The sequence below is a fragment of the Eretmochelys imbricata genome, chromosome 1, assembly GCF_965152235.1.
Source record: "Eretmochelys imbricata isolate rEreImb1 chromosome 1, rEreImb1.hap1, whole genome shotgun sequence".
NCBI classification, from domain to species: domain Eukaryota; kingdom Metazoa; phylum Chordata; order Testudines; family Cheloniidae; genus Eretmochelys; species Eretmochelys imbricata.
The window spans coordinates 55,914,593-55,937,294 of record NC_135572.1 but is presented as its reverse complement, the minus strand read 5'-3'; the positions used below and the strand labels follow the sequence as shown (position 1 = coordinate 55,937,294).

Sequence of the window (22,702 nt, the reverse complement as noted above, 5' to 3'; positions counted from 1 at the left end):
TCAATATTGAGTGTGAACGGCATGTTGTAGCAAGTATTTTCCTGAGTATTCTGAGTGGAAAAGATGACAGAGCAGTAAAATTGTCCTGAAGGTATGGAGAATGGAAGAGAGGGAAACTGCAGGTTCAAAAGAGTTATGTCACTTCCTGAGAACCATCATACAAACAGTTTAAGTAGCTTTTCAGCCTACAGTAGCTCAGTTCTTGCTAATTCTTGATTTTGGTGAAAAACAACATTCTATTCTTTTTTCATCCTATGTATAATGCTTTCTAAATATATGAGATGGGTCAGTGGCCTGGATATACTTGTCAGTCAAGATGCTTGGCAATCTTCCATCAGGATGACTGGCAGATTCATCAGAATTACAAGCTCACTGCAAGTGAAATCGAATCATAACCCATAGAAGAACTAAGCAGGATAAATAGATATTTGTCCATTTTCTGCTACTACATAGGACTTGCTCTCTCCCATGATGGCTGTCTATCTTGGATTCTGTTACACTGTTTATATCCAACACACTTATTAGGCAAGCCGAGCTGTGAATTAATGCCAAGATTAGATATAGCTGGAACACGTAATAAATCCCAATACACATCACAGTTGAGACTGAGCTGAGATACACAAAATCTTAAAACAAAAATGAGATAGGTAAAGAACAGTTTGTCCCCACAAAGTTCCACCACTGCATCCCAGAATGACCTAAGAGCAACCACATCCAGAGGAGGTTAGGTCAGTGTGCAGTAAAGAAGGATGGAACAGTCACCATTACTACGCGTTTTAAGGTCTTTTTTCCAATAAAAACTGCCAACATTCAATTATTATTAATGAAAATTTAAATATCTTTTCAGTAGACTTTCACTGTCATCAGTTCATTTTTATTTCTAAGCACTACTCTTTTTGTGGTCTCTCTTAAATCATGCTCAAATAAATTGGTTAGTCTCTAAGGTGCCACAAGGACTCCTTTTCTTTTTGCGAATACAGACTAACACGGCTGTTACTCTGAAACCTCTCTTAAATCATGACTCTTTTGAAAAGTGACTGTAAAACTGGCTGTGTGGGATTCCATTTTATCTTTTCAATTAGTTCACTACCAAAGCAACTGCTAGCCCTGCCAAATCAATGTGCGATATGAAAGTCAAGCTGGATACTTTCAGGTTGCACATTACCATCAGTAATAAGCGATTCTGCAATTGGAACTTAATAATTTTGTTGATACATGGACCAGAAAAGAATCCTGCTCACTCTACCATAGCTGTATTGGCTTTGCAGTGCTAAAAAGAGGAAAAAGCTGTGAAATCTTATTTTAAGCACTAAAACAACTAGTTACCAGAATGTTCTGTAAGAATTTTACATAACTTTTCTGAACACAATTACATTCTGTACCCAGGTATGCATTGATAAGATATGCTTTTTTAAAAACCAAAACTACAGCACATGGTTTGTTCATCTTTTATTTGTTTTAAGGTAAAAATCAGGTCGGCAAGATTTACAAGGTGCATCTATGTGGTAAATGTGGCTGTCTTATAGAAATATTTTATATTTCTATTGAGTTGTAAATAATTTTAAGATAATGATTTCAAAATATACACCCACCTTGGTAATGAAAAGAAATTTAAGCTGTCACTGATTCTAGCCATTCTTAAACAAGAATTAAATGTTCAATGATTCATAAGAAATCTGTAGATGGAAATTCTAGACAAAAGCAACATAAAGTCCTGAGACAAGAAAAAGTCATCAGCTCATTATGGCTCGTTACTTCCAATATTTCGTTTCTCCCAAGAAAGCATTCAACTGTTTCCTAACTGATCTCAGCAGCTCAGCCTGAACAATCTTGCCCAATAGGGCATTTCCAAATGTATATTACTTTGCTTAGCAGAGCACTTGAATGTTTATCTCCAGTGTAATAAAATGTGTATTTGGGCTAACAAAATTAAATTTAGTATTTAAACACTCATTTTAAACTATTTTCAAAATTACAGCATTACTTTAGTCTTATGGATCACATATTTTCTTCCTTATCTTATTCTTATGGTGCTCACTTGGTACTATAGTCTCTCCACCTTTCCAGTAATTCATTTTGTGGGCTAAAATGTTGATACAGCAGAGACTAGAGGCACTCCCTCCAAACAGAAAAAAACCTTACCAACTTGTTTCAGATACATGCCTCATATTCAAACCAAGCTGCAATGAACACTTAAATGGAATATAAGCTTTTCATAACACTTATCTAACGAATAATAAATGTTCTGTGAAAAAAGAAAAAGGTAACATACCTATAAGCCCAGTTATTTCTAAGTGATTTGCAGGGTAAGAATAATACACAATGCTGTGTAATACTGCACTGAAAGATCCTATGCCACAAAATGATCATAATTGTTAATGTATTTTATCTAACCAAAAAGTGTTCTGTATCTATATAACAGCGGGCTGAATTGAGCCCAGTTATTTTAATACTGAAATAATCATCTTACAATCTCAGATCCAAAAATGTAAGACAGCTAAGGTTAATGTTAACCCACAGATGCACCAAGTTTCAGAATTCAGAGTAACAGCCGTGTTAGTCTGTATTCGCAAAAAGAAAAGGAGTCCTTGTGGCACCTTAGAGACTAACCAATTTATTTGAGCATGAGCTTTCGTGAGCTACAGCTCACTTCATCAGATGCATCTGATGAAGTGAGCTGTAGCTCACGAAAGCTCATGCTCAAATAAATTGGTTAGTCTCTAAGGTGCCACAAGGACTCCTTTTCTTTTTGCAAGTTTCAGAAGTTTACTATTAAAACAAATATAGAGCCCTTCACTAAAGAAAACAAGTTATTACATATCTTTAAAAAAAATTCCACATTAAAATAATGTCCAAAAGCTTCTTAAGCATGTACAAAAGTAAGGAATTTCCTTGCTATTTTAGCTTCAGAGGGGTAGCCGTGTTAGTCTGGATCTGTAAAAGCAGCAATGAGTCCTGTGGCACCTTATAGACTAACAGACGTATTGGAGCATGAGCTTTCGTGGGTGAATACCCACTTTGTGCATCCGACGAAGTGGGTATTCACCCACGAAAGCTCATGCTCCAGTACGTCTGTTAGTCTATAAGGTGCCACAGGACTCATTGCCGCTTTTGCTATATAACTATTTTATTCCTTGCCTATCTGGTATATCTAGGCATTACAACTCATTTCATGTTCATGATTCACCACTGTTCTGAGGCCTCCAAGAAAACCATCTGAGCTGCAATTGCTAGAAAATTTTTAAACAAAATGAAAACGATACATAGCTAAACAAGCACCTGAGGAGAATTACTAGATTGGCATGTTTAGATAGGCCCACAATAGCAGATCTAGGAAAGTCTCCATAGAACCCAGGCAGTGCCAGGCTGACGTAAGGTGTAAATATGCTCCTAAATCTTCACTACTGTGAGATGACTAAAGGACTTGTCCACTTTATGGGCTAATTTTCAAGAGAGCTCAACATTCTACAACTCCTATTGTCCTCACTGCTATGGCCAAACTTGTGGGATCAGAAGAAGCCCCTAAAGGAAAAGAGCCAACTTCTTTGTTTAGGATTATTTTACGGTAATCCAGAGGACCACCCTTCATTTACAGACTCCATCAATTTCCTTAAGTCCTTCTCTAAGTCAAAAAGTTATCAAGTTGAAAGCCTTCAAAATTTGTCTGACTAACCAGGAATTGATTCATATGACCTGTGTACAGTATATGAGGAGACTATATTTCAAGCAAAAAGAAAAGATAAACAACCAACCTATAGAACATAACTGAATAAACCTGCAGGGTCCCTGCACTGGACCATTATCCTTGGCAGCTGCCTCAGACGAGATCAATGGGAATAATCTGCAAAGATGGAAGCACCAACTGAAGTCTCAGAGGACTCAAAGACTCCTCTTACTCTCTGATTTTCTTGCACACTGGCTACCCTGAGGAAATCGCCTACCCTTTCGAGGATGGTGTGGTTCCTGCAAAACATAAGCAGCTACCTTTAAAGGAGAGTATTAAGACCTGTGATTTGTCTGAGATGAGACAAATTAAGAGGTCTATATGTATGTGAAGTAATTAAAATGTGGTAAAGTAAGGGGAAATAAGGTCTCTGGCATTATTTCAATGCTTCAAATAAGTGCTTTGTTTGTATTTGTGAGACGCAATTGAAAAAAGTCTCCATCCCCCATTCCAGAGTAGAGTATTTTTATTTGTTTTAGTTTTAAAGTGAACCTAATTGCCAGACAATTTCAAACTCAATACTAATTACAACACCTGTTAACAAAATATATTTTAACAACAAATGACTGCTTATGGTTGAACGTAGTTCTGCAGGAATTTCTGACTAATGGGAATTAATTGCAAATTTGAAGGCAGAAGGTGAAAGTGAACATGAAATGATAGATTTCATGATTCTGAGGAAAGGGAGTGAGAGAAGCAGAATATAGACAATGGACTTCAAAAATACAGATTTCAGCAAACTCCGGGAATTGAGAGGTAAAATTGTGAGGCTTCCTTGGGGGTGTTCAGAACTGTAAATCTCCTTGTTACCCCTCTGCCTCAGCAAGAGAGAGATTTGCTGCTCTTAAACTTGTGTCAGCTCCCTGATACTCCAGACTGTTAGGTAGTCCAACAAACACCTCAGGACCCTTTCAGCCCTTACTTCAGCTTGCAGGTAACACTTGGTGCATTTTAGTTCCTGAACTCCCTTGGAGAGCATTCCCCTGCCGTATCCAGCCCGTCACTGGACACTCACAGAAATTACCTATTCCACTGTCTCCAAAGAGACAGTATACACAACAGCCTGCTGGCTCAGCTGAGGATGCACACCTGAGATAAATTTATAATAAAACAAAATAAGTGTATTAATAAGAGCAGAGATTCAAGTGATATTAAGCAAGGATAAGAGAAACAGAATATGGTTACAAATAAAACCAGAGTATAACACAATTTTTAATGACTAAAACTTAGCAGTTTACAATCCTTTGGCTAAAACAGTTTCTCACCCTCATAGTCCTTTTGCAAAGTCTGCGATTTTTAGTATGTGTGTAGAGGTTTGTTTGTTTTTTAATCATTTTTTATATATTTCCTCTGTTACGCTTTTACCTTAAGAATAAATGTGCTTGCTTAGAAAATCTTTGTGCTAACTTATGGCAGTGTGTCATTACACTGTTGATAGCCTTCAAAGAGGAAGTAAAATGCAGGCACTGGCCTGTTCTGGCAGTCTGGCTTGCTGGGAATAATGCAGTGTCACCAGAAAACTGTGAGGCTTGGAGAAACCTCAGTCAGAAGGGAGAGGGACACAGGTAACTGCTGAGGAACCAGAAGCCTAAAGTGGGTGCCCTCCATGGACCACAGAAGTAGAATACAGGAGCCATTGCCCGGAACTGTGACATCTAACTCTGATACCTAGAAAAATGCTGGAAGAAATTATCAAACAATGAATTTGTAAGCACTGGGAGGATAATAGGGTGATAAGGAATAGCTAACATGAATCTGTCAAGAACAAATCATGCCAAACCAACCTAATTTCCTTCTTTGCCAGTGTTATTGGCCTAGTGAATAGGACAGAGGCAGTAGATGTCCAATATTAATATTTTGACACAGCCCCACGTCACTCTCATAAACTAGGGAAATATGGTTTAGATCCATGGTTCTCGACTTTTTTTCATTTGCAGACCCCTACAAAATTTCAAACGCAGATGAGAACCCCTTTGGAAATTTTAGACAGTTTGTGGACCTCACTGGTTGAGAACCACTGGTTTAGAAGAAATTACTGTAACACGGGTGCACATCTGTTCGGAAAAAACCCTACTCCGAGTATGTTTCAGTTGTTTCTGGCATATCTAGTGGTGTACGCAGGTGTCAGTCCTTGGTCCAGTACAATTCAATATTTTTATTAATAACTTGGATAACGGAGTGGAGAGTGTGCTTATAAAATTTGTGAAGGACCACGTAAACTTAGACCATCTTTGATCAGTATTTGTCTAACTTGTTCTTAAAAACCTTCAATGGTAGCAATTCCACAACCTCCCTTGGAAGCCTATTCCAGCGGTTATACTTGGAAAGCTTTCCTAATATCTAACCTAAACTGTCCTTGTTGCAGATGAAGCCTTCTTGCCATACCTTCAGTGGACATGGAGAACAATTGATCACTGTCCTATTTATAACAAATCTTTGCATATTTGAAGACAGTTATCAGGTTTCCCGCCTCAGTCTTCTTTTCTCAACTATCCCACATTGTTGGCTCATATTCAATTTGTGATTCACTATAACCTGCAAATTCTTTTCACCAGTATTACAACCAACCCAATATTCCCCATTTTGTAGCAGGGGAATGCTCTCCAAGGGAGTGCAGGAACTAAAGTGCACCAAGTGTTACCTGCAAGCTGAAGTAAGGGCTGAAAGGGTCCTGAGGTGTTTGCTGGGCTACTTAACAGTCTGGAGTATCAGGGAGCTAACACAAGTTTAACAGCAGCAAACCTCTCTCTCACTGAGGCAGAGGGGTAACAAGGCGATTTACAGTTCTGAACACCCCAAGGAAGCCTCACAATTTTACCTCTCAATTCCTGGAGTTTGTTAAAATCTGTATTTTTGAAGTCCATTGTCTATATTCTGCTGCTCTCACTCCCTTTCCTTAGGAATCATGAAATCTACCATTTCATGATCACTTTCACCCAATTGGCTACTACCTTCAGATATGCAATTAATTCCCATTAGTCAGAAATTCCTGCAGAACTAGGTTCAACCATAAGCAGCCATTTTTTGTTAAAATATATTTCTATATCCACAAAAAAGATAATCGCATCTCAGTTCTAACCATTTCACATATTCATCTTTCAAACTAATGAATTATCTAAGTTACCCATCTTTTACTCAATTACTTATTCAAAGGGTGAAATTTGTATCAAGGTTTTGGCAAAGTCAATCATCTCTTTAATGTACCCAACATCCTACATCTTACTTTAAATCTGTGTTTAAATTACACTACAGCCCCACACTCACACTGTCATAGGGCACAATCCAGCTCCCAGTAAAATCCATGATACGCTCCGATTGACTTCTTTAAAAGCAAAATCTAGCTCATAATTTCTGTTCTAAATAATAATAAATAATTATTTCCTGTGATAAATTAATCTCCAGTGATCTACATATACTTTTTAGAGGAAGAAGACACAAGAGCAAACAGCTTAATTCTCCTTAAGATGACAATAAATACTAAAGCTGTAACAAGATATGTCCTAACCATAAAACACGTAAAGAGTACATAAAGCTCTCATGGGCCATGATGGTCCCCATGAGTAAAAGCAAAGAAAAGATATCTTCCCTTTCACTGGTACTGGGTATCCAATGGAGTTTAAGGGGAAATTATTCATTTTAATTCATATTAAAGAGCAGTTTTATATTTCGGAATGGATTTTAAATATGGCAAAATCGAACTGTATTCTAATTTTTTTTTTTTGTACCAACATACTTCTTTTCTCCCCTGCAGACTTAACATAGCACAATATTAGCCCACTGAATGAGTGGTTTTCAACAACAAAAAACCAGCCTACAATGGAAGACTGGGATCTAGGTAATGTTTGGTTAAGAAGTTAATTTGTCTAGGATTTGTAAATGGGAGCAGTTTCGTTTTTGTTTTCTGGGGGGAGGGAAGGGGGCATAATGGGAGCTGCAGGGATGGTGCTTTGGGTGGAGGCAGCGCACAGAGCTGCCTGGCCATGCCACCGCCTAGCAGTGAGCAAGGGGGATGTCGCCGCTTCCGGGGAGCTCCCCTGGTAAGCACGGACCGTCCCATGCCCCAATTCCCTACCCCTCCCAAACTCTGCTGCTGGGGGGGGGGCAGGCACGCGGAGCCAGGTAGGGAGCCTGCCAACTCTGCCAATTCCCCCCCAGCACCAGCGGGGGTCCCAAGATGTGTGCTGCTGCCCTCCAGCACCAGCGAGGATCCTGGGCCATGCACCACCACCCGCCTGCCCCCCCCAGCACTCGCGGGGCCCCCGGGCAGCCCCCCCAAGTTTTAGTCACTGGTATTTTTAGTAAAAGTCATGGACAGGTCATGGCCCGTGGATTTTTGTTTACTGCCCATGAACTGTCTGTGACTTTTACTAAAAATACCTGTGACTAAAACGTAGCCTTAACTATGTACCATGAATTGATATATAATGTATTATTGTAGTAAGTGTTATATACCAGCTAAACATCAGATAAACTGCATTATAGTTCATCATACTGTACCACAGTAAGTTGTTCTTTTCTACTGGAAACATTGACTTTTGATAACAACAAGCAGCAGTGTGTTAATGAGCTTCATGTCATCTTATGATAACTAGGACCCAATTCTGCTACCTTTATTTAAGTTGAGTTTCAATCGAGACCTCTTGCAAAAAAAGGTACTTCTTAAAATAAGGATGGCAGAATCCAGTTTAAAAGCAATCCACAATATTATATGAATTATAAATAAGGTAGCATACATACTTTTCTGCTTGTAGCTTTGTCGTCTTCACCATCAAATCCTGGGTCTGTTCCTTCGCTGCCTAGAATATAATTTGAATCACTGTAGCTATATGAAGTTAACATACAGTACCAAACTAATTCCATTTCTACTGTTTTTAAATATATTTTTAAAAGCCCTCTAATTACAAGACATTTAAACAAAGTACTCTTTGAAGGAGAACTGCCTTGTTATAATAACCATTAATCAATTATTTCCTAGTTTTCAATAGTTAGGCATAAAAAAGGAATTCCATTTAAAATTCTTGACCTGTGCTACAAAACCATTTCAACACATATTATAATTAGTTTCAATTATTTTATTTGGTCCTTCAGTTGCAAATACTTTGTGCTACAAATGAGTTGGACATGCTCATCTGAACGCAAAAGGGCTCAGATATCTATTTATCCCCGCTCTCTGGGGAGCCTTTAAGCATAGTACACCCAGCATAGGCTCTGGCTGCTGGGCAGTGACAACACAACAGATCCGTTAGGACTAGCCCCCCAGGTGACAGCCAACTGCACCAGAGCTGTGGCTCTCTCTAGTGTCAAAATGAAATAGCACAGGAATGTGACTTTGAGCCATGAGGTAATGAACTCTATTTTATACTGTTGGTCTATCTGTACTCCCTCTAGATACTGTGGATGTCATTCCACTGACAGAGGAAACCCTAAAGCAAGATTTAGGCTGAGTATCAAGAAAAACTTCCTGACAGCAAGATATATTCAGCTGTGGAACAATCTCCCAACAGAAGTAGTGGAAAAAGACCTAGAAAGATATATGATAGGAAACAATCACAGAATCATAGAAATGTAGGGCTGGAAGGGATCTCAAGAGGTCATCTAGTCCAGTCCCCTGCTCTGAGGCAGGACCAAGTCAACTTAAACCATCCCTGATAGATTTTTGTCCAAATTGTTCTTACAAACATCCAATGTCAGGGATTCCATAACTTCCCTTGGAAACCTATTCCAATGGTTAGCTATCCTTATAGTTAAAAAATCTCCTATATCCTAAAATCTACCCTAAATTGCCCTTGCAGCAGATTAAGCCTTCTTGTTAGACTTTTGCATATCTGAAAACAGTTATAAAGTTCCCCCCTCAGTCTTCTCTTCTCAACTGCATCACACTGTGATCCACTATAACCCAGATCCCTTTCAGCAGTTCTACACCCTAGCCAGTTATTCCCCATTTTGTAGCTATGCATTTGATTTTTAATTCCTAAATGCAGTACTTTGCTTTTGTCTTTATTGAATTTCATCTTGTTGAATTCAGACCAATTCTCCAATTTGTAAACATCATTTTGAATTCTAATCCTGTCCCTCCAAAATGTATGCAACCCCTCCCAGGATGGTGTCATCTGCAAATTTTATAAGTATACTCTTCATTCCATTAGACAAGTCATTAATAAAATGAATGAACAGTACCAGACACAGGACAGACCTGTACAGGACTCCACTCGATATATTCCCCCCTGTTTGACAGTCAGGTACTGATAACTACTCTTTGAGTATGGTCTTTCAACCACTTTTGTACCCACCTTACAGTAATTTCTTCTAGATCACAGTTCCCTAGCGTTTTTCTTTTTTATGAGAATGTCATGTTGGACTGTCTCAAAAACCCTACCAAAATCAAGATGTAACATCTACTGTCCCCCTCTATTCACAAGGCCAAGTAGTGGTTAGTTTGGCATGTTTGTTCTTGACAAATCCATTGTTGGCTATTACTTATAACCTTATTATTTACTAGATGCTTTCAAAGTCATGATGACTGTTCTGTAATTTCCCAGGTCCTCTTTATTTCCCGTTTTAAAGACAGGTACCATGTTAGCCCTTCTCGAGTTTTCTAGGACCTCACCTGCCCTTCATGAATTCTCAAAGATATTAACAGTTCAAAGATTGTTTCAGATAGTTCCTTAAAAATCCTGGGAAGCATTTCATCAGGCCCTGCCAATTTGAATACATCTAACTCAACATTCTTTAATGTTCTTTCCCTATTTTGGCTTATGTTCCTTCCTCGTTGTTAATATTGTGTTAAGCATCTGATCACAAATAATCTTTTTAGTGAAGATAGAAGCAAAATAGTCATTAAACACCTCAGCTTTCTTAATGCCATCCCTTATTAACTCTCCTTCACCACTAGGTAGGGGACCTACACTTTCCTTAGTCTCTCTCTTATTCCTAATGTATTTAAATAACCTCTTATTGCCATTTTATGTCCCTTGCTAGGTTTAAAACATTTTGTCCCTGAGCCCTTTATGATTTTTTTTGCTGTTGTTGCTGCATGCTAGTGCTATTCTTTTGTACTCATCCTTAGTAATTTGTTCATGTTTCCACTTTTTGTAAGATTCTTTTTTGAGTGTCAGGTCATTGAAGAGCTCCTGATGGAGTCATATTGGCCTCTTCCTGTCCTTCCTCTTCATCAGGCTAGTTTGCTGTTGTGCCTTTAGTATTGTCTCCTGAACTACTTTATTGCTAAATTTTTTCTACCCATTGGTCCTTACCTACCAGTTATCTGAGTTTATGGTCTGCTTTTTTGAAGTCCATGGGTTTTATTCAGAAAAGGATCTGACAGAATACACCTGCGTAAACACCCCACACAGTGTTGTAATAATTGTTGTACAAGGCATATCTTTTGAGGTATCATTTCAAAACTCAATTTGCTGATCAATAATACCATGACAAAATGCACATCGCAGCATTATATGTGAAGATATAAACACAGGCTGAAATCATGACTAAAAGTATGTTCTGCCAGCTAAGTCTGGGGAGTGGCCAGAGACACAAGACAAGCTGACACCTCAGCCAGCTATAAACAAGGCTGACAGACATTACCCACTAAGTAGCCGTTCTCTGGCAGGAAAGGAGGCAGGGGCAAAAATCTACATCTTAGCAAAGCAACAGCATGGAGTTTCCTTCCACACAGACTGCTGGTCGCCTTTCTCCCAGCTGGAAATGCTTCTCTAAGGGCGGAAAAGGAATATAAAAAGAAGAGGTAGACACCTCCCCGCACTCTTTCCCCCACCCACTTCAACAGAAGAGGCAAAGGACGCAGCCATTGGACTCTAGGGGAGGGGTTCTAACCAAAGGAGCTTGGGGATAAGACTGCTGGAAGCATGTAGTGAGAAAACTTTGCTTTGAATCTAATATAGTTAAGTTAGGCATCAGTAAGTATTTTATCTTTATTTTTCTTGTAATCACTTCTGATTTCTATGCTCATTACTTGTACTCACTTAAAATCTCTCTTTATAATTAATAAGCTTGGTTTTGTTTTATCTAATCCAGTGTGTTCAAGATGAAGTGCCTGGGCTACCCCATTTGGGATAACAAGTTTTGTGCATAATATTCCCTTAAAGGAATAACAGACTCAATATATTTCTACTAGCTAGGAGAGGGCTGGACAGTACAGGAAATACATTCCCAGGGGAAAATCTGGGCTTGGGAGTGTATTGCGGTCACTCTCTAGTACTCTTTAAGGATGGTAAGAGACAAGATGCAGCTGGCTGGCTGCAGCACACACAGAAAGTTGGAAGTGATTTACATGCTGGAGGCTATTTGTGAGCAGTCCCAGTTGGAGGCTACAGCAGCAAAGCACTGTAAAGGGCACCCCACGTTACAAGGCAGGGGTGATACAGTTACTCATTGGTCTGAATTGTACACTGGTATGTCACAGAGTTATAGTGGATCACAAACTTTATAATATAAGCAAATCATTCTGGGACGTATTAGCAGGATTTTTGTAAGCCAGACACAAGAAGTGATTCCTTCCATTCCACTATAACCCTGATAAGGCCTCAAGTGGAGTACTGTGCCCAGTTCTGGGCATTATACTTCAGGACAAATGTGGACAAACTGGAGAAAGTCCAGGGGAGAGCAACAAAAATGAATAAGTTCTAAAAAGCATGAGGAAAGATTGAAAAAACTGGGTTTGTTTAGTCTGAAGAAGCTTAAGGGAGGACATGATAAGTCTTCAAGTACATAAAAGGTGGTTAAAAAGAGGAGGACAATAGATTGTTCTCTTTAACCAATGAGGACAAGACAAGAAGCAATGGGCTTAAACTGCAACAAAGGAGATTTAGGTTAGACATTTAAAAAAATGTCTTAACAGAAAGGGTAGTTAAGCACTGGAACAAATTGCCTAGGAAGGTTATGGAATTCTGATATTGGGTGTTTTTAAGACAAACACCTGTTAGAGATAGTCTAGATAATACTTAGTCCTGCTTCAGCGAGGGGGACTGGACTAGATGACTTACTGAAATCCTTTTCAGTCCTACATTTCTATGAAACATTATCCTAACAATTATGTCACAACAATCAAGATCAGCTGAGGAGTTTGAGAACAGGCCCTAGATTTTACCACTGGTGGTATGGAAGTAGATCAGTCCTATTCCAGAGCCCTCAATATCCATGCATGTGTCAAAGCCATAAGGCTACTGACTGTAAAGGTATACTGTAAGGCTCAGCAACAGGTTTTTGTTGGAGGTAGGGAGGAAAGGGTAACTCTACAGGGAAGAGGCTTAGAGTTTTTAAAAAAGATATAGTTAAAAGTTTTTAACAGCATGTATAAATGTACTCTGATAATATACTTCAGAGTCTCATTCAACCTCCAAGTAACACAGTTTTGGGTACTAACTCCCCATTATCAAACTGCCTTTGCTTTCTCTCTCTCAGTGGGTACTTTTATCAGAGGAGCAGTGTGGGGAGGGGAGAAGAGGGCAGGTAAGAAACATCACAGTTATTAATGAAGTTGCACTGGGATGGGACTTCGCCCAAGCACATTTCATAGTACTGCGTAAGGTTGAATCTTTTTTCCACTATCCCAGTTAGCTTTTCTTCCATTGTAACTGATTAGTTAAATATACTATTAGCCATTGTCAAAAACGTAGTAGAGCATGCACATTGTGAATTGCTCTTCAGAATCACATCCTCCCGAATGTAAAGAAAGCATCATTAACCTTAAAGCAAAAAAGGAAATAATAATAAAGTAAAGGAAGCATTTTAAAATGTGCATGGCAATTTTTTTCCAGGTTTTATTCCAGAAAGCACTTTAAAATGCATTTACCTCTTTCCTGAATTCACGAGTATCTACAAAATATTTTGTTAACAAGAGGTATAATACTGTGTGGTTGGATTATGAAGTTTAATGTCTTTAGGACCTTTTAGAACTGAACATTATTACACAAATGTGAAGAATCAGAATAGATCAGTAATAAAGAAATGCAGCCTTTAATGGTCATTAAAATGAAATTCAGGTGCCCAGAATTAAGGACTTGAGTCTAAACCATTTTGTGAAGAAGTGCATTGTATCCAGATCTTTTCTCCAAAGTTACATATTTTAATTTAAAAAAAAAGCCACAAAACACAAGAGAAGGTATCAGCTTCCTTTCTGAAGAACACCTCTTTTGGAGAAGTCAAGGTCCTAGTTTCCTTTCTGAATTGAAATACAAATTGCTAAAAGAAATACCAACACCAAAACTGGAGAGAAAAATTAGAAAGATCTTGATTCAGAACTGGCTATATACATCTGTGGGAATGTCTTATTTATTTAGCACCCAAAAGTGACCTAGATGTTGCACATAGATAGAGTAAGACAGTATCGCTGCCCCCAAGGAGCTCCCAATTATTATTATTTGTATTAACATAGCACTTAGGAGCTCCAGTGTGCTAGAGGCCAGGACCCCATTGTGCTTTGTGCTATACAAACACTGAACAAATACCATCCCTGAGCTTATCACATAAGTATTAGGCCTTGTCTACACAAAAGTTTTATCTGCAAACATTTTGTCACTTTACTAAAAAGTGCTGTTGCATGTCCACACTAGCATCTTGTGTAGGCAGAATGCATCCACACTAGCAGCTCTTGCATCGACACAGAGAGCAATGAACTGTGGTAGCTATCCCACTGTGCAACTGGTCACAGAGTGCTTTCGGCAGGGTTTGCAATGCCTCAGAGAGCAGGTACAGCATCACATGATGCAGGTTCCTCAATCCCCTCCTTCCAGGAACATCCTAGGAGATTGTCAGTGGCTTTTCCAGCTGAAATGTGTTGGGGGAGGGAGAGGAGAGTGGGTGGTGTCTCTGGGACAGCAGAGACAGCAGGCAGGTTTACAGACCTATCCTGAGGTGGGGAGAAACACACACACCCCTCTGCTCGGCACAGCAGTCTCTCCTGAAGTAGCCAGCTCTGCCTGCCTATGGTTCTGTGATTCCCTCTTAGTTCTCCCACAGGCCCTCTGTGAGCTCTCTGTGCTGAGGAATGTCAAAACAGCACAGCAGTCCCCTCTGTCCCCTGCTGCTGTGTTCATAGTGCAAGGCAGAACAGGAGCATTCCACATTAATGATTTGCTAGCAAGATAGCAGCATGCTCAGCTGTCAGATACTTCCTGGAGCTTTGAAAGGGGAGGGGTGCATGCCTCCAGGGCAGCAGAGATCAAAACAGTAAGCAGAGCAGTCATGGCAAGCATTGTGGAATACAAATGGAAGGCAGTTATGTCAACAAAACAAACACCAGTGTTTACACTGACGCTTTGTTGCTTTAACTTTGCCACAAAAAGCCTTATGCCTCATACTGAGGTGGTTTCCTTTTGCCACCAAAAGTAGCTTTGTAGTGTGTACACCTCCCCCGTTTTATCAGCAAAAGGCAGCTTTGCTGACAAAACTTGGTAGCGTAGACAAGGCCTTAGACAAGAGACAACAGATGGACATAGACCAATGTGGAAGTACAAGGAACCAATGTGACAATATTGGTCAGAATGACAGGCTTTCTTATAACAGAGGACCAAAAAGAGCGAGAAGAAGGGATTGAAACATGCAAAAAATGAACAAGTTGTTATTTGTCACTCGCTGATCCATGACTGTTGTGCTTTTAGTTCCTCCTCCATCTTCCCCTACTAATTCAAATTCCCATTTACCCTTCAATCTCTTCCCTCATTACCCATTCCCAGGCTTATAGCCTCCCTTTCAATTCAGCTACTAGCTACATTGAATCCCTGCCCCAGATCATGGTAGCAAAGTCAATATATGAAAACGGGTCACACTCTTTGGATAAGAAAATGGACTCAGCAGAAAGTCTTGCTTCTTATGCTGATTAATACGAGCAGTCCCAGACCGCCAGAGAGGCAGGGCAAACCGGAACAAAATAGGTGGAGGGAGGAGAAATAACCCTGGTCGCAGTTGGAGCAGATACCAAAAGGGACAACCTCAGACCCCTCACTACTACCGGGGGCAGCCCAAGGCCCCAACTACACCCCAAGGAACACTCCAGACACCTTATCGTCCCGCCACACAGTTCTCCACCAACCCACCTCACCCCAGTGACCTGTCAGCTGGACGATGTTTTAAATGTAACGAGCTGGGGCATGTAAAGGCCAACTGCCCCAAGAACCCCAGACTACAGATCATTGCACCGGAATCACACCAGAGGTCCTCAGGCCCAGATACCTCCCAGATACCCTCAGAGCGGAGGGAAACTGTGAGTGAGGGTGGGAAGAAGGTCACCGCGTGGAGGGACACTGGAGCACAAGCGTCGACTATCCACGCTTCCTTAGTGGACCCTAATTTAATTGGCCCAGAGGTCCAAGTGACAATTCAACCCTTCAAGTCAAACTCTTTTGATTTGCCTACAGCCTAGCTGCCGGTCCAGTACAAGGGCTGGTCAGGAATGTGGACTTTTGCAGTCTATGAGGATTATCCTGTCCCCATGCTGTTGGGGGAAGACTTGGCCAATCATGTGAAGCTAGCCAAGAGGGTGGGAATGGTCACCCGCAGCCAGGCTAAGCAAGCTGTCACACCTAGCTCTGTTTCAGAAACTTCTACCAGGACCCAGTCAGAGATGATGAAACCGGATCCCATGCCAACATCTGCAACAGCAGTAGTGGATCCAGCCACAGAGACCCAGACAGAGCCAGTCTCAGAACCGGAACCGATGGAACAACCAGCACCAAAACCATTGCCAGCACTGAATCCAGTACTTGCAACCCCAACACCAGAGGGCCCCACCGAACCTGAACCAACAGCAGTCCATAACCCTACACAAGAGGCTCAGCCGGAGCCTGAACCCCAACAAAGGGCACCAGCGGAGAGCGGTTCACAGTCAACCTGCATCTCTTCCAGAGGGACCAAGCCCAGGTCCACAATCCAATGAGGAACTGATGTCTCCAGCATCAAGGGAACAGTTCCAGACCGAACAGGAAGCAGATGAAAGCCTCCAGAGAGCTTGGACGGTGACATGGAGCAACCCACCGCCTCTCAGCTCTTCTAATCGATCCAGAGAATTAAAGGTTTGTCAGTTTACAACCCAGGGAGGAGATGACGCTGAGTGGCCTGAAGGTGTCTACTACGAAGGGAAAAGTGATGGTGGCGTGTAAGAGGTGAACCTCTCCATGACCCTTGGGCGTATGCAGTGACAGCAGATCAAGGAGCTGTGCACTAGCTACGTGCCGACGTTCTCAGTCACCCCAGGACGGACTGAACGGGCATACCACTCCACTGACACAGGTAATGCTCATCCAATTAAAGCCCAACCTTACTGGGTGTCTCCTCAAGCTAAAACTCCTATAGAATGGGAGATCCAGGGTATGCTACAGATGAGTGTAATCCACCCCTCTGGCAGTGCATGGCCATCTCCAGTGGTTCTAGTTCCCAAACCCGATGGGGAGATACGTTTTGGCCTGGACTACCGTAAGCTAAATGCTGTAACTCACCCAGACAACCATCCAATGCCACGCACAGATGAACTATTGGAGAAACTGGGACAGGCCCAGTTTATTTCTACCTTGGACTTAACCAAGGGGTACTGGCAGGTGAATCCGCCAAGGAAAGATCAGCCTTCATCACACGTCGAGCTGTATGAATTTAATGTGCTCCCTTTCGGGCTGTGAAATGCACTCGCCACCTTCCAAAGACTTGTAGATGGTCCCCTAGCGGGATTGGGAGAATATGCAGTCGCCTACCTTGACAATGTGGCCATATTTTCGGATTTCTTGGGCAGAACACCTGGAATATCTACAAAAAGTCTTTGAGTGCATAAGGGAGGCAGGACTAACTGTTAAGGCTAAGAAGAATCAAATAGGCCTCAGAGTGATTTACCTTGGATACCAGGTGGATCAAGGAACTATCAACCCCGTACAGGCCAAAGTGGATGCTATCCAAAAGTGGCCTGTCCCAAAGTCAAAGAAATAGGTCCAATCCTTCTTCGGCTTGGCCAGATATTACAGGCGATTTTGTACCGCAATACAGCCAAATCGCACCCCACTGACAGACCTAACCAAAACCAAATAGCGAAATGCCATTCAGTGGACTGAATAGTGTCAGAAGGCCTTTAACCAGCTTAAAGCAACACTCATGTCTGACCCTGTGCTAAGGGCCCCAGACTTTGACAAACCGTTCCTAGTAACCACAGATGCGTCCGAGTGTGGTGTGGGAGCAGTCTTAATGCAGGAAGGACCGAATCAAGAGTTCCATCCTATCGTGTTTCTCAGCAAGAAGCTGTCTGAGAGGGAAAGCCACTGGTCAATCAGTGAAAAGGAATGTTACACCATTATCTACGCTCTGGAAAAGCTACGCCCATACGTTTGGGGACAGCATTTCCACCTGCAAACCGACCATGCTGCGCTACAGATCAGGAATGCAGTCTCAGAAATTCTGTTAATAAGTAATCTAGCTAGAAATGCGTTAGATTTCCTTTTGTTTAATGGATGGTAAAATATGCTGTACTGAACAGAATGTATATTCCTGTTTTTGTATCTTTCTGTAACTTAAGGTTTTGCCTAGAGGGATTCTCTATGTTTTGAATCAGATTACCCTGTAAGATATTTACCATCCTGATTTTACAGAGGTGATTCTTTTACCTTTTCTTTAATTAAAATTCTTCTTCTAAGAACCTGATTGATTTTTCATTGTTCTTAAGATCCAAGGGTTTGGGTTTGTGTTCACCTGTACAAATTGGTGAGGATTTTTATCAAGCCTTCCCCAGGAAAGGGGGTGTAGGGTTTGGGGGAAGATGTCTCCAAGTGGGCTCTTTCCCTGTTCTTTGTTTAACATGCTTGGTGGTGGCAGCATAGGGTTTAAGGACAAGGCAAAGTTTGTACCTTGGGGAAGTTTTTAACTTTAGCTGGTAAGAATAAGCTTACGGGGTCTTTCATGCAGGTCCCCACATCTGTACCCTAGAGTTCAGAATGGGGAAGGAATCTTGACAATCCTCATAATAGTTCCATACACACCTTAAGGAGGAACAAGGTAGTTTTATTATACTATATAATACACTTTTAGATTCAAAATTAAAGTACAGCATTCTTCACATAATCAGTTTTTCACAATATAAAAAACTGATGGATACCTTGATACTCTGAAAGAAACATACTCCCATAACTGAAATAGAAGTAGTGATACGTAAGTCCCCCCAAAGTCGTTGAACGCCTTTTCCTTAGAGCTAGAAACACACTGATTACTGTACTCAGATAACAGTTAAATAGTAGCATTAATATTCTAGAGTTGTTTTAATAGAGCTGTTAACACAGTAACCAAAGAAGTTTTTTCTGTTAACAGAAAGCAGTTAAGTAACCTGCCAAGATACAGCAGGGAAAGGCAAGGAAAAACAGACATCTATTCCTACAGTACCTGCAAACGAATGGTCATGTCCTGACAGCAGTTGCTCATTGCCTGAACATCTTCATTTATACTTTCAAGTTCCTAAGAATAGAATAAGACTGGTCATTTATTTGTATTGGGGCATATTTTTTTGTAATGGTCATGCTACATCAAGTCTACAATTTGAATCTACCTACAGAAGTTTTCAAAATGTTGGCATGCATGATTTATCTATGTTTCAGCAACAGTTCCCCCTTCCCCACCCTCTCAGGAGTAGAAGTTATTAGTCCAGTTTTCTTCTTGGATGTACTTTTCCTAAATTTGTTTAAATTTCACTCAATGAGAATACTAGTGAGCTTTTTGGGATTAAAGAGTAGTAGAAAATATTGCCATTTTATCTACTAAGAAGCAGTGCACACACTATCTTCCATGATGCATCAGCATCTGTACAGACTGTTCAGTATACTGCAATTTTGTTGTGCTGAGCAAAATATGAAGGACCTTTTATTACTACAGAAGAAAACTTGCCACTGCTTTGGCTCTTCAGATTTAGTTTTTATTGGTATGATAGACTGGCACTGGATACCACAGAGCATTTAGTTGGTTCATTTTTAAGGGAAAAGCAACTAGCTTTGGAAGTTTAGCGTATCTTTGTTTCTTATTAGTCTGACTCAGACTTGTACATTACAGCCAAACAAATTTCAAATGGATGTCCCTGAGACAATTCAGTAAAGAGCATCTGTTTTGCTTAATTTTAGTGAAATCACTTTACGATCAAATCCAGTCACTGAAGGCTCTTTCCAACCGTACATACTTAAATGCACTAAGTCAAGTCATTTCCAGGAAGGCTTTAGGTCCAGTGTATTTATGTTCATAAGCCAAATGATGAACACCTTACACGTGAGAAAAATGGTCAAATTATAGAAGATGCTGAAACAATTCTACTATGATGGTAAATTTGTTTTGGAAAAGGAAAAATTCTTTCAGGCTTGGTTTTCATGTAATCAATACTAGAGAGACAAGGTGGGTGAGATAACATCTTTTACTGGATCAACTTGTATTGGTTAAAGATGAGTTTTCAAGCTTACAGGGGTCTTTTTCAGATCAATTCTAGATGTTTTAAGATGATTTGTTAACAAAAATGTTACCTCCTTAACTTGCTTGAAAATGCAGACAAATTCTTCATTTATGGCTAAGCTACGGCGCTCAATATCTCCACGTAAGTTTCTTCTGGTGCGCAAACTGTTTTCGACAAAGAAGGCTGAAAGAGCCTTGAGAGCTTCCAGCATTTCCTGTACAATATAAGAAAATTAACTAAAAACTTCTGTTCTGAGATACAAGACGTTGATGTTGAGTATTATTTAACCATCTAAAGTTAACACATCTTAAAAAAAAATTAGAACAAACTCCTCAAGCAGTTAGATTATCTCCATTTTTTTCAAATTTTCATATGTGACATGGTGCATGATTTTCAACCACTATATTAATAACTGATATGAATGTGCCATGCACCAATCAAGATTTAGATTGACACAAATAATTAACCATTAGGTGTTCTTCAGTGTGAATTTCCTTATGGTCAGAAAAGAGTGGGTGACACGTGATGTTAATTTAAACACAAAATACATAAATTTTAATGTCCAAGTAATAAAGTCTTAGAAAATAAGGTTGTGACAGAAACACATAATGTAGATAGTATTTATTGCTATTCTGATTGAAGTTATGGGATATTACAGCTGCCTGCTGAATATTTTCTGTTGCAAACTGCTGACCATACTGTAATACCACATTAAAACTACTCTGGCCAAAATCCTATAACATACTATTCCAATTAAAAGGGTAAATGTGTACTTTCAAAAGTTTGCTTCCATAGTTGAAGCTTGTTGGAGGACTCTTGGAAAGAGATCTAGGTGCCTATATATACTCCAGTGAACATACTTTATCATCAACATTGCACGTTTTACCCCCAGAGGACCAGACACCTACCATGGGTTGCAGGCTTGAGCCACAGGTGGGTTTTTACACTCCAATGGGATGATGATGCAGGATAAGAGAAGAGCATAAGGGTGTGCTGGAGCAGCCAGCATCACCCATTCATTCCAACATCAAGCCACCCCTACTCGCAGGCTGGCCCGGTAACCCGCCTGGCCCAGTGCAGCGGGTCAGGGTACGAACCACTGTGAACACCTGCTTTGGGGCTCCATGAGAGCATCTCGGCAAGCACCGACCGCCAGAGCGCCCTGGAGATCAGTCAAGAAGGGCTCACCTCTTCCCCAGGATGCTCGGGGGCCAGACCGTGTAGAGCATCGATCCCAGGCACGTTGCCCCCCACGTTCTCGCCTACTCTCCACCCCTTCCAGGGCATCTCCCCATTCCCCCTGCTCTAGTGCTCGCCCCAACTCGCACGGGCAGCCCGCTGCCCCCGGCCTAGGCACACACCCCCATACTCGCCCCCTCCGGCCTGGGCAGCCCGCTGCCCCCGGTACCCAACGCCCAGCCCCGCCGCCCCCCCCCGAGGCAGTGCCGGCCGCACAGGGAGGCCCGGAGCCCGCCCCGCTCTCACCTTGTCGTTGTCCAGCCGCGTCTCCAGGACCTTGTGGAGCTTACGGGACAGCGGGTTGCTGCTGGGGGGCGCAGTCCCGGTGCTGCCGGGGAGCCCCTGAGAGGAACCCGACGGCGGAGCCGCCGCCACCTCACCCCGGCTCTCCGCCATCTTCCCCGCCCGCAGCGGAACCGGCCTCGCCGCGCCCCCGCTAGCCACCTCACGCACCTGCCGGGGAGCGGCCCGAAAATATTCCCCCCCGGGAACCGACGCCGAGGAATTTGATTCCGCTGTCTAGGCTCGTGGGGGACAGTCTGTGCTGGGACACCAGGAGCGACGGGCGGCGGGGCTCCGGGGGGGGGAGGGGGGCACGGCAGGATAGGGGCGGGGCTCCATGGAGGGGCAAGGGGGCGGGGCTCCCTGGCGGCGCAGAGGGGAAGCGGGTGGGGGCGGGGCTCCCTGGCGGCGCAGGGGCGGAGTTGAAGCTCTGCTGACAGGGCCCAGCCGGCGTCGCTCACCCGCTGCCCGCGGGCTCGGCGGTCTGCCCAGTTCCGGCGGGGCCTAGCACAGTGTCTCCAATCTATTTAAGCCCAAAATCAATGTTTGAATTAAGGGCAAGCCAGGATCTACCCCGCCCCTGCCTCGAGGCCCCGCACTGGTCACTCCGTCCGCCCCTCTGTCGCTCTCTCTCCCCTGCCCTCACTCACTTTCAGGGGGCTGGGGCAGGGGGTTGGGGTCCGGGAGGGGGTGCAGGCTCTGGGCTGGGGCCGAGGGGTTCGCAGCGGGGGGCTGTGGGCAGAGCCTGGGGCAGGAGGCGGTGAGGGGTGCAAGCTGTGGGAGGGAGTTTGGGTGCAGGAGGGGGTATAGGGTACTGGCTCTGGGCGGGGGTTCAGGGCTGGGGCAGGGGGTTGGGGTGCAGGAGGGGGTATGGGGTGCTGCCTCTGACAACACACCCCTGGCGGGCAGCTCGTGGCTCTGCACATGCCCTTCTCTGTCAGCACCGACCCCGTAGCTCCCATTGGCCACTGCTCCCCGTTCCTGGCCAATGAGAGCTGTAGGGGTGGTGCCTGCAGAGAGGGGCAGCGCGAGACCCCTGCCCT

General features: G+C 42.3%; 1 protein-coding gene across 1 annotated transcript in view; it reads right to left on the bottom strand.

Annotated features, from left to right (window-relative positions):
• Nucleotides 1-21,924, bottom strand: part of COG6 (component of oligomeric golgi complex 6) — a 101,517-nt gene extending 79,593 nt beyond the window's left edge. The window contains exons 1-4 of the mRNA XM_077810697.1: nt 21,624-21,924; nt 20,209-20,352; nt 19,091-19,162; nt 8,462-8,520 (exon numbers count right to left, since the gene is read on the bottom strand). Of these exons, the coding sequence (XP_077666823.1) occupies nt 8,462-8,520; nt 19,091-19,162; nt 20,209-20,352; nt 21,624-21,773 (425 nt within the window). The 5' untranslated portion in view covers nt 21,774-21,924. The remainder of the gene's footprint in view (nt 1-8,461; nt 8,521-19,090; nt 19,163-20,208; nt 20,353-21,623) is intronic.
• Nucleotides 21,925-22,702: the final 778 nt, after the last annotated feature.